Below are 13,066 nucleotides of genomic sequence, written 5' to 3' on the forward strand. Positions count from 1 at the left end.
GAGCCCAGAAGGATTTTACGGCTATCAAAGTCATAATTTTTATGTCATCTTGTTACTTTAATTACAATGGATGTCAATGATGACAACCTCTGACCTTTAACCGTTATATTTAAATCACTGTAAAGCTCTTGTGCTTCTCTAAAACTGCAGCTTTGACGGCATCCATCTTTATTATGACCTCAAATGCACACATGCTCTTGTGTTTACCTCAGGTCATCCACTGTCTTCACTTGTTCACTCTGAGAGAGGGATGCAGCTTCTTTTAGTGCTTTAATCCAGTCTGTATCTTGTTCCAGGGCAATTTCTCCCAAAGGAGGACTCTCGGCCACATCAGCAGCCTCTATACTCACAGACACTTGTTCAACAGGGGGGCTGAAGCTGCAGGCAGGAGCCCTTTCAGCCGGACCTCCATCACACTGAGGTTCAGTCCCAGTAGCTTTCACCATCATATCATCGTGGGGCTTTGACAAAGGAACTTGGTCATGGGGTTTCTCTGACTCATCAAGGGATGCGAGGTTGGTAGAAATAGGCTCTTCCAGGTAGTTTAAACCAACACATGGATGAGCAGTTGCTTTATCTAATATATCGCTGCCATGTTCTTCTGCTTTAGAAAGATCAATGCCCCCCTCTGAGGGATAAACAACAGCCTCTGCACGGCTTTGTGACACCTCAGCCTGAAAATAGCCTGAGACCGACTCCCTGCTGCTGTCTTTGCCATTTACATTTACAATCCCCAGCTTTTCTATTTCTTCTTTATTCTCAGTCACTTTTACCTCACATTTCTCTTTTCCTTGGCTGCTAGCAGTCTCCCCAACTAAAGCCGCCTCATCTCCCTTTGTGATCTCCTCAGCGCTATGGCCTTTTACGGCTGTTTGCACAACGGGGCTGGCTTGTGTGGGGAACACTTTATTGCAGCTTTGCAGAGGCTTACACACTGCATCCTTAATTTCACACTCCTCAGTTTCAGCACTCTCACGTTCCGTAACTGTGGCAGACTTGAAATCCTCTCCCCCAGTTTCTGCCAGCCCGGCATCAGTACCGGGCATCTTTGTATGACTTTCCTCAGCTGCGCTGGCACTTGGAACAACTTCTGAATTAATGTTGTCATTATCTGTTCTCACGTTTAATGAAACTGAGTTTTGGAAGGGTGGAGTCTCAAGTTTCAGAGAAGCCAACTCTGCAGATACAGCGCTCTTTTGTGAAGCGTCGGATTTTCTATACTGGTCTTGAGATGCGGCTGACAGGTTGCTCATTTGCTGCTTTTTACCTTCCAATTCACCTGCAGTCTCAATTAAATTTTGCTCCGTCTCTCTTACCCCTAACCCCGAGTCTTTATTCTCATCAACCCCCTGTCCTGTCACATCTACTTGAGAGTAAACTGTTGCTATCCCAATGTCAACACTCTCAACAGCACTTCCATTTAAATTACTGGAAAGGTGACACGGCACATCTGCCTTTCCAGCCTCTGATGAATCCTGTGCTCCCTTGCCTTTCTCTTGGCCCATTACGCCATCATCGTGACTACTCTCGTCACCCGCCAACTCATCTTTGCTTTCTGACTGAAACAGCCCCTCGGCAGAGCCGCCTCCTGCCTCTGCTGCCTCTTTAACGGCTAAGTCTGGCGCTTGGGTCTGACTGTTGGCCTCTTCTCCCTCTTGCACAAATCCACCTGACAGCTCCTCTGTGGAATGTCGGGATCCCAGACACTGCTCCTGTTGCTGAGCAAAACAGTTTAGATCTTGTGGGCTCTGCGATTGGCCGAGAGCTGGCTTCAAATCTGGTGCAGCGTCAGAGCCGGGCTCCGGCATGGCTGTGGCTGTTTGGTTCAGGTCCTGGTCATAAATGGTCCGAGTTTCTCTACTGAACTCCGACTCACTTGGCAGCATCACGTCGGCTGTCGCTGACGTTTTCTCAAGAGAAAGGGAAGATGTTTGAATCTCAGATTTTTCTTCGTGTTCTAAACTCTTATTTCTGTCTCCTTCGTTCTTTATATTCGTTGATGGTGGCTGCACTTCATGTTCATCTTGCAGCTGCAAATCTCCAGCGTCCACGGTAGTCTCTTTGTCTGGCTCATTAGGATATTGTAATACGGAGCCTTCCTTTCCTGCCTGCTGCTTGCTACTACCTACTGCTTCTGTTTGATTATCAGTTGTTGCTTCTTTAGTTTGTGTCTTTTCTTCTGACGTCTTATCTCTCATTTTGCTTTTTTCTTCAATATTGTCTTCTTGAACTTCATGGTGGGTCTTACTGGCAAGCAGGTGAGAGCTGACAGGGCAGCTCACAGCTACTAGGTCATTGCTAATGGATGTTTTACAAGGAACGGCATCTGTGCCAACAGAATCTGGCTCAGTGTGACATGAAGAAATCAAGTTATCACATTCATCTTTTGACAGTAAAGCAGTTGCAGCAAGAGTCTGAGCGGCGTGAGGCGGGTTTTCCTCCAGTGAAGAAGTAGTAATTGTATTATTGGTAACAGAATTCTCACATTCGTCAACGGTCTGCTCAGCATTGTTCCTTTCCCCCAGCTCCTGATGCATCTCATCTGCTTTAACACTGACATTACTGCGCTCCAGATCCTGTGCTAAAGACATTAGTGTCATTTCACTGGTTTTATTGCCGTCCACCTCTTTGGAGACGTTGGCGCAGTCTCTGTCAGCAGCACTGCGGTTATCTGTCTGCTCGGGGAGAATAATATCAGAGTCAGTGATGAACTCCAAATGATTCAACATCGGGCCAGGAGGCTGCAGGATAAAAAGTGGATTGTTGAGACGGGGGCAGGCGGCAGAACTAGCCTGCTCAGAGGCCGTCACCGCTTCATCCTTTGTCGGATCAGCCGCCACACTTGTGGATTCGTCACCAGCCTTCACCAGATCCAGGTTGTCAAGTCCGCTTGGAGGCATTTCAACTAGTTTGCTTGGAGTTTGATTACTGGGGTCAGAAGGTGCACAGGTGGAGGTCCCAGCATCAGACTTTGAGCTGGAGTCCACGTCAGCCAAAGGCTGCCCCAAAGGAGATTCAGTGGAGACGGGTTTGCAGGTAACATCCTCATCTGGAAGCAGAGATGGAGGACAGTGGCTCCCTTCTTTTTCATCAAGAATTGCAGTGACCTCATGTGTTAAAGACAACTCCTTTTGCACACCAGTTTCAAGGAAGCCTTCAGACGCACCATGTAACTCAACAGCTTCAGTGTAATAATCTGCATGATCTGTCCGATTCCTCTCAGCGGGACAAGAAAGCTCTCCTGAGCCGGTCACCATCTGCAAATCAGTGTTTGTCTCAAGACTGTCATGACCAGAGTGATCTGTGTTTTTCTTCGTATCATTAGTCCCAGAATCTCCTTTGTCCGTTTGCACCTCCGTCTGTGGCTCCCAACGTTCAGCGGAGCTGCAAAGTGCTGCTTCATTCTTGGTGGGAGCAGAGTTCGTGGAGATCTCTGGCTTCTTCAAACTCAGAAAGTTTGAGAAAGTGTAGCAGGCCTCAACAACAGGATGGTGCAAACTCTCGTGGACGGTCAGTGGAGGCAAGGAGGCGCAGTCCAACGCCGGGATGGACATGTTCTTGAGATCCAGGGATGAATCAACCTTTTGTATCACAGTGTCAGCAAAGTGAACTCTGTTGTTACCTTTACTGCTGTTGCAAATGCCAGCATCCACTCCAGACAACGCAGGACTCCCACCTTTGATCTGGGTTGCAGCTTCACTCTCGGTTGTCCCGTCTCCTCTTCTGCTCCCAGGTTGAACCTGTTGATCGTTGCTTGCTTGTTGCGTGGTTTGCAGTACTGAAGTCGAAAGCTGAGGTGGGATTGGAGATGAGAAGACTTGATTGTTGTTTTCCTCTCCGATGGATGACTCCACACAAGTGTTTCCCAAATGCAAAGCTTCCTCTGAAAGCAGTCCCTGCACGAGATGAGCCTTTATCCCTTCATCTGCATCGCTGGAGCTCTGTTCAGTGAAAGTGGGGAGAGGCGAAGCTGCCTCGCTGCGCCTTTCCTGGTGGGGGTGGAAGAGACGGTCCTGTTCAGAGCAGATGTCCTCAGTGATGAGAGCGGTCGGTCCACTCCAGCCCTGTGACTTCAGCTGTGACTCGGCAACATCTGTGGGCGGATGCCTCTCCGTCTCAGCTGATGACACCCCGCTCGCAGAGCCTTCTGGCTGGCTGAAGGAAGCGTGCTCTCCAGCAGGCCCTCCTTTTCCTCCCACCTCCTCCCTCTCTCCCCCTCCCCCTTTTCCCAATCTTTCCAATCCCGCAGCACAGCGATCCTGGCAATCAGAGCCTGTGAGCAGCCCAGGGGGAGAAGCACCGGTGCAGGCTTCAGATCCTAGTAGCTCTTTTTCTACGTCTCCCTCTTCAGCCGGTGAGAAGTCTGCGTCTGAGCTGCAAATGCTCATCCCCGCCGGTCTCTTCATTTCAGTTTCAGCCAAGTTGTGTGGCATTTTGCTGCTGCAGCTTTTCTCAGACGCAGATTGTCCCTCTGTGGCTGACAATGCAAGTGTGCATTTTTCCTGCGAGCAGATTAATGAGGGCTGATGGGGGCTGTCCACAAGTTTATTTCTTTCCTCGTCTGCAGAACTGAGGTGCTGTTCCACGCCTCCCAGTTTGTTCTCTCCTGTTCCTTTCTCACTCCCTGCCACTGCTGCAGTAGCTACTGTGTCTAAAAAATCATGCCTCATGCTCTCTCCCTCTCCCTGGCTTTCAATTACTTCTGGCAATGTGGGTGTTGTCAGTGGCAACGCAGTAACCATCATTAAAGCCTTTTCATGAGCACCGTCCACGTAACACTCTCCCACACTAGTTCTTCTTTGGGAGAGTGGGCTCTGATCCTCCTGTGTGAGTATTTTTGCTTCCGTAGTAACTACAGCCTCCTGTGTTTGTGCGTCTGATATCCTGTCACTTGAAGCTGTTGGTTTGATAGCTTCGTCTTGGACCGTTATTGTGGGTGTAGTTTCTCCTGCGGCTGCTTGTTGCTCCCACTGTGAGTTTTCATGGGAGCGCTGATGCATGATACTATGAGCAACCACTTGGTTGTGGTTGTCTGACTGATGGGGCATCTGTGAAAAAGGCTGCTTGGATGCAGGTGAACTGAGCGGAGCAGTAAGATGATCCTGACTACTAACGGGGGATGCTAAAGGGGGGTTGGAGATGAGAACTCCCGCAGGACTCAGCTGCTGCTTGTGCTCGTAATCAAACCTGTTATCAGGCTGTTCCCCATAAATCACAGCGTGAGCGTCAGCCTCTGACACAGACACTCCTTTTTCCGGTGAATCCGTATTAGAGCCAGCATTTATGAGGGAGGCAGCTTGCATTTTATCCTCAGCTTGTTCCCCCATCACTGCCTTCTGTTTGTTCTCCAGCTTTTTCTTTTTCCTTTGTTTCCTCTTCTTTCCGTCTTTGCTCTGTCCATCCTTTGTGCCACGTGCTGAACCCATCTGTTTATCGGTTTTACAGTCTGACTGACTCTGCTCTTTGTTCTGCTCTGTCTTTGTCTTTGCTTCTGACTGCAGCCCTGATAGCGTACCTGCATCACTTAGATGTGTGCCACATTCTTTAAGGGGATTTTCTGCCTCACTTTCCCCCTCACAAATGTTTAGATCATATTCATAGTTTTGATTTTCCTTCCTTGTGGTTGCAGCCTCTGTTACCGCCTCTGTTCTTTCGTCTTTGGCTACAGTATCACAGTCTACGGTGCTTTTTTCCTCTGCAGCTGCACTAGAATCAACATGTTCCTGCACTTGACCGTCTTTCTGCTTGCTAACATCGGCCTGTTTTGAGGGTTCTTTATATAAATCTGTTGCTATTTCTGACTCTGTATGCGAAGCTGTTTCCCTCTGTTTATCTGTTTCTGGCGTAACCTCTGAACATGTATCCAGGTCCTGAGTTATTTTGCTCTCCGTCTCCGCTGTCCCAACATTATTCTCAATCCCCAGTATGTAATTCCTGAAACTAAACACAACTCTGTCTGTCTCACTGCTTTCTTCCTCACTGTTTCCATGTGTACTCTTGTTTCCATGGCTCCTGTTGCTATGTCCTGGCTGGATTACGATTGGAGGTGGTGACGATGACTCAGTGGACTTCTTAACCATCACCTCACCGTCTGTCTCCTCTGCATTGTAAACCTTTGTGGGCTCTATGGGAGTGAACAATGACGCCATTTGCTCTTCACATTCCCGGAAGGCATCCTGGAGTTCCTGGTCGAACAGCACGGATGGGGCAGCGGGGCGTGGGGGTCCCAGGTGAGGGGTGGTGGCACACTGAGGTGGAGGCTGGTCATCTGCGACAACTGGCTCACAACCATAAGGCCTGAGGCAAGGGTGGGGTGACACGGTTAGGACCAGACAGGCAGACAGCTGCTCATTCCACGATGCCACCAAGCACTGCTACTGCTAGAGTAAAAGGCCCGTCGTACAGCGCAGCACTCCACCATGAACACACACGGCACACAGCTGAACTCTGGATGCCTTTTCTGAAATGTGCATTCCCCACCAAGAACTGATAGCAGCTGCATCCAAGCATGGGTGTTAATAAACATGCAAGTCTGGTCAAACAAGATCAAACTCATTCCACTAAGTAGCACTTAGGTTGTTTGGTGTTTTTTTTTTTCATTGCAAACCACATTTCAGCAAGTCTTCAATTAGGATATACAGTCATTTACGTACTTTGATTTGGTTGCCTGACTTACAAACTGCAGCAACAGCCTCATGATTACAAGCATTTCAATTTGACTTCATTTTAACTGTCATTGAGTTAGTGACTTTTTACCGCGTGTCTGTGCGTGCATCATTGCTGCTGAAAATGAGGCCTTTCTTTTTTCTCTGTGAGGTTTTAAATGATGACAGACATTAAAAAATGTGATTTATAAGTGATATATTATAGCACTGACTAACTCGATGTGTATTTGGCCGTACATCCCTATTTTCAGATCCTGTTTCATTCATTTTCTTTGGTTTAGTAAGACAAATATCTGTTTTTATGTCAGAATTGTTGTTCATTGAGCAGAAATTGGTAATTCTATATTAGGAAGACAATGGTAGCTATTATTCTTAATATTATTACCTTAAGACAAAAAAGAGGAAGCTGATTGCTTTTACACCTGTTTGTGTTTATGTGCTTTTAAGTGAGCTAATGTGTTTGTGTGCTATAATTATTGTATGTTGTTTGTCATTATTCGGAGTGTCATGGTTTTACTAATTGTTTGTACTCTGTGTTTTAAGGTTTTAGTGTGTGTTTTTACATATAGCCTACCATCAACCTGCCAGGGACTGCAGATGTAAATTAGCTTGTATGGCTAAATCTGGCACATTTACATGATGGACTCAAGTGCTCATGTCCATCAATGTGCGTTGTCCCTTTTAAATAAATAAATAAATAAAATAAGACAAACAAAAACCCATGCTACTTCCTGTAAAGCACTCATCGAAACACTACAATGTTGAATGCTTGGAATAAAGGCCTACAGCAGCTACGCCATCTTTGTAACGTGTGAATCACTGTTGAGTTGTTCTTTGGAGATACAGGAAGTTCCAGATAATGAAATGGTTGTTTTGTTTCCATCTTAATCTTTAGATAATGTTAGGTGGAAAATCCCACCTTCATAAATTAAGAGATCATATTACATTATTGCTTAATAAATTCTTGATTCTGCATCAACACCACCCCTGGCCTGACAGTGTTGTTCTTTTACCTTACCGACCTGCTGTTCAAGCCTTTATCTAATTCACTTGGCACGCTGTACCGTGGGGCGGAGCGGCATACAAACTAAAACCATTTGCAGCTGGCAGGTTAGGCTTGGGAACAAGCTGCTGCCTGCCCTACCTGAAGGGGAGCGGGCCAGATGTCTCTCATCGTGAGCTTTTCTCCCACTGAGCAGCCCTGTTGCTCTGCAGTGGTTGGCAGTAAAGCTGGAACATTATCTTTATGAGTTTGTCCTTTCTGCAGTGTGAATTACACGACGCTACCCAGTGAAAGTCTGCTCAGTAGAAATGATTTTACACGTTCACATTACGCAGGAATGCATTCACTAACGCAGGGCCGGGTTGTCAAAACATTAAAGGCTTGGTCAAATTGTTGGCAATTAACACTGACACACAGACAAAAGCAGTCAGTCTGCTGTTAATTCACCTGAGCGTGAGAGAATAAATGTCAACATTGTGCAGCACCACAGCAATGTCACCCACCCCACACTAGCATGACGCTGAAACGTTAGAATATCATTTTGTCATCTTGTTCCACTCCATGCTTCCTGATTTTACAGTCCATCACCCCCCTCTGCTGCTGACCGCAGTCCCACAGCAGATGCTCTGCTCTCATCCATCATGCTGAGTCATGCGGTACCTTGCATCTACAACCACCGGTGGTCGACTGACTTCCACGTGATGCTGCAGACCCACCAGCAGGGGGTTCACCTGCTCGCATTTCTTCTCACCTGCACTAGTTTGACCTCTGCTGACACATAACACATTTGTACACACACATTCACACATGGAGTAAATCAACACCAGATTAACTCTCACTTTGACTGAGTGTCTGGTACACATGTCGTCCCTCATGACCCCATATTGGGCAAAGTTCACATTTGATGCAAAACTATAGATTAAAATACTATTTAACATTATAACACGATACTTGTTCGATCATTAAGATGCATCATGCAGTCAGTCACGTCAATGGATCATTTAAAATTTTCCATCGTCTTGGATGTACAAATATCACTGATTATTGTATTAAATGTTAAATGTCAAATTCCTCAAGAAACTTTGACTGCTAATATGAGATTAAAGTAATCGCATTGCTATTTCCTGTTCCTACACACATGCCTTGACCCTCTTAATGTGTAGATGTTGGGGAAAAATAAATAACTGGATTGCCTGCACACTGTAAACAGTTACCAAACTGTTCCTGAAAGATTTGCTCTGTTTATCAGAGCTAATCTTTCTGATAAACGACCTGTTTATCAGAATCATAATGTTTAGTCATCATTTTGTGGTGTTCAAAATCACTATGCATGTATTATTCCGTGTAATTCCTGCATCAAGCCGCCTGATGTAAGTTCTGGCCCACTTGCATTCAACTTAAATCCACTGCAATCTGGCTCATCTCTCAAATCTTACTCCTGATCATCTAAGCTGGTCACCTTGCATTCAGTTTCAGTCTGGATAATCACCTAGTGGTTTCATCATATATTACAGAGGTGTCAATAAGTTTTTACACAACAATATACTTTTCATGGTATGTAAAAATTCAATTTCTGAGGTGGTGAAATATAAATTTAAAAAATCACCACTTCTCATGCATTTACAGTAATCAACAGATTGATCAGAACTGAGCAATTTGACTGACAAAGTTGGCAGCATTAAAAAGTATCAAAATTGTAATCCCATTGATTTTTGTATTTACTTTACCAAAATGTTGCTGGAATTTGTTGCTAAAACAGTGAAATAAACCAGGCGATACCACCTCTATCAGTCCAGCAACCATAAACAATGAGAGAAATGTTAAAGCTGCTCATGTAAGATCATCATCGCTCAGAAAAGTAATTCAGTACATTTATTCAATAGTGTTCAAAAGTACAATTTACACTTTATGTGATTCCCTTCACCTTCATGTAGCATAATTTACAGTTAGTGAAAGACTAAATGCCTTTAGTAGTTGGGGTCACATTATAAATGTCAATGAGTTGTTAATAATTCCACCAAATAGTGATTATTCTCTTAAAAACTCTCTCATGGTTCAATTTCGACGGTTCAAATGATTCAGTATCTCAAAAAATCAAAGACAAGAGGAAAAGTCAAAGGTTGACTGTTCCCATGAATGATATTAGGAAAACCTCAGATTTAACCGTTGTCCTATTAACTTAAAAGTGCAGAACAGAACAACATGAGGAATCAAGTTTTTATTTTTAATTCCATGAACAACATGTTCTAATCTTTATGAACTTTGAATTTTTCACACATTCCTTCAGTAAAAGATCTAAAACCTCCTCTACCATGTCTTGAGCAACACAAACCTAATAGAGGAAATACATTTCCACAGCTTCTGTGTCAAATGATGCCAACTAATTAGTAATATGTGGAATCATACTAGTTATTAAATGATGCCCAAAGTTAACTAGTAGTCATATTTTCCTGTCTGAAATGATGAGACAAACATGACATATCTGTGTTATATATAAGTGGTGATTATATTGATGGTGTGGGACCAGTTCCAGTAACATTTGAGGTGCAAACAGCTGAGTTTGAGTGTGTGACACCTCCCTACATACCCCAGTGAAGACTCCCAGATGTTGAACTCGCTGCTGAAATCCAAATTGGGAAGCAGGTCGTGGGGAAACTCGAGCTCTTCTTGGTCGTCCTGGTCTGCAGCAGCAGCACCGGCGCTCTCCTCCTCCCCGCTGAGGACTGGGATGTCTGGGAACAGACCGGGCTGGCTGGTGGAGGCCTCGGTCAGCAGCGCTGTGTTGTCCCGTCCGCTCAAACTCTCAGCGTAAGCATCAGTCTGTGGGGCAGCGAAGCTGAATGTTACTGAGCAACACGTGCAGCTGACGCCAACAAGCATGATCATGCAGCAGGCACAAAGGAACACCCAGACGTTAACACTCAAAGACAGCATGTTTACCATGTAAACAGCTGTTAGTGCAACAATATCCAGGACATGCTTATCCATTCACACACCTTATCATTCACCTTTTACCTTACACCTTATCAAACTTCCTTTTCAAACGTTGCTGCGCCTCTTACCATTTCCAACTTTGAAGTTTAAATAATCACCAAGTGCATTGTGTGGGTCTAATCTTTGCAGCTTTGTTTACACTCCTCTCTTGAGCATGGAATCAACCATCTAAAGTGGTTGTCCCCTTTGGTCTATAACGCCATACGCCTCAGACACAGCTCATAAGGAAGCAAACCTTTTTTTCCTCAGGGTGGAGAGAAAAAAAATCATCACAAGAGTTAAATAACCATTAAAGCCAAACCAGTCCTGCTGGATCCTGATGAGGTTGTGTTTCCTTCCACAGACAATGTTTAAATAGCATTTTCAGTCATTAATTTTTTAATTTGTCCCAAATAAATAACTAAAACAAACTTTGAACTCCACCAGTTACTTTTCAAAGCGTCATTTTAATCAGGAATCTTATATTTGTGTCTTTCTGCGAGTCAAACTATCAAAACGTCCAAACCACAGGCGGCAACATTTGGCAGTGACATTATGTCACTGTAACATCGCGCTCCCACAGCACAAAATACTCAAACATTAAGCCACATTTCTGTGGAATCTCCCTGGCATGGGCTGCTCAGTGGATGGGGATGGACATTGTTCATTTATTTCATGCATCATGATTTGAGCCGAGACTTGCAGGTGCAGGAAAATTAATGTGCACCTGCACAGACAAATATAACGTGTGCAAATCTAACACAACCTTTCAACACTCAGGGTCTCTGCAATATCAGTGAATGGGATATTTTTGTACAGAGCATGCAAAATAAATTAATGTGCAAACAGGGATACAAAGAAACTGTGGTAATAGTGTCAAAAATATATTTCAGTTATCACCCGTGAACCAATAACAGGGAGCACATCTGCACATGATAAACAATGAGGACAATGATAACGATTGTTATTTCTGTTTTAGTCCATTAAAGAAATCATTGCATTAACGCGGAAAGGCTTTCATGGCAAATTTGCATAATTCTGGTTGTATAGGTCAGTAGTTTAGTTGCTGGACACAGACTAGCATGTGAAGCTGTGTATATGACGCCGAAGCTGACTCACAACAGAAAGCATCCTTTGTGTGACACATTCAGCACAGGTGCATGATTGTTTCTTTTATTAAAACACAAATATTGCTTCACACAAAAAAACAAATGTCATTAAAAGTTAATTCCTAAGAGTGGTGCTGTGGCATATTGAGCTATTTTTAAATGTTTTGATATCTGATTCTGCGATGTTTGCTTCTCAAAAGATCCCTTGGTGCTTATTTGGTTGCATGAAAAATATAAAAGGACAGAAAACATTAAACAACCAAAGTAAAAGAAAGTGAACTAAAAAAACCCAAACTCTGCTGCTAGACTGTCAGCGTGAAGGCCTGTGATCTCGCCAGTGCTTCTATTTTCTGCATTAAACAGCCACATGGAGAAAATAATTCTTCCGCACCATGCAGAGACGAACACAGTTACATCATGAAACAACTATATGTTGGTTTCCTGTTTGATATTTCACATGTTCAGGTTTTTATTCCTCCGTTAAAAAGGGTAAATTTTCTGATTATTTTTTCTAGACCACCCTAGAAAACATGCAGAGCAAAACCCCAACCGCTTAAACTGCTCAAATCTGGGTCAAATCATCCTGCAGACCGTAAAAAAAACTATTTTCCAACACAGTTTGTTGCTGTGAAACATTTTGTTCAATTTGTAAAACTCCAAGAAAAAAAAAAAATCAATTTTACTGCCTTTTTTTTTTTGGTTTCCAATAAACACACTCAGGCTGTTGACAATAAATCCTGATATTATCACAGAAAACCAATAGCAAGAAGGGGCACCTGTTTGCAAAACATATCCAAGTGCACAGTTAGCAGTCATCTGTCATCTTATTGGCCCTTTAAAGGTCACTAGCGGGTGTCACTGTGAGCACATGGGAGGTGAGTAAAGATGGAAAATCACAGCCCTGGTTCCAGATAGCTTGACCCCACACATACAGCTGTTATTAATTAACCCACAGCAACAAAACAGAGAGCAAGCCGACGCTGCCAGGAAACTCCTGCTCGTAGCCAGTAATACTTCACGTTAATTCAACATGTCATGTGCTGACAAAACTTTAATGCTACACACATGACTGTTGTTAACATGAGGACAGCTACAAAAGGAGGCACAGCTCCTCTCTTGCTCTCAAGATGAGAAAGAGTTTAAAACTCTGCTACCATCTCCTCTGTTCACACAACCTACCGGTACAAGTTTTATCCTGTATGATCTCTGTGCTGCACTTACCAAGTAGTATGTCCCACTTTGCTGAAGGTCACTCTACAGTGCAGTGCAGCTCCTCTGCTACCCTCGTCTCATGCTCACTGTACAAGCCGCCTCTG

General features: G+C 44.3%; 1 protein-coding gene across 9 annotated transcripts in view; it reads right to left on the bottom strand.

The window, feature by feature from the left end:
• The window catches only part of tacc2 (transforming, acidic coiled-coil containing protein 2), a 57,199-nt gene that overhangs the window by 39,052 nt on the left and 5,081 nt on the right, over window positions 1-13,066 (bottom strand). For all 9 annotated transcript variants that reach the window (XM_061745267.1, XM_061745265.1, XM_061745264.1 and 6 more), the window contains 3 exons: window positions 10,256-10,488; window positions 8,329-8,436; window positions 208-6,297 (listed from right to left, as the gene is read on the bottom strand). In XM_061745267.1, the coding sequence (XP_061601251.1) occupies window positions 208-6,297; window positions 8,329-8,436; window positions 10,256-10,488 (6,431 nt within the window). The remainder of the gene's footprint in view (window positions 1-207; window positions 6,298-8,328; window positions 8,437-10,255; window positions 10,489-13,066) is intronic.

Source organism: Cololabis saira, chromosome 17 (genome assembly GCF_033807715.1).
Source record: "Cololabis saira isolate AMF1-May2022 chromosome 17, fColSai1.1, whole genome shotgun sequence".
NCBI classification, from domain to species: Eukaryota; Metazoa; Chordata; class Actinopteri; order Beloniformes; family Belonidae; genus Cololabis; species Cololabis saira.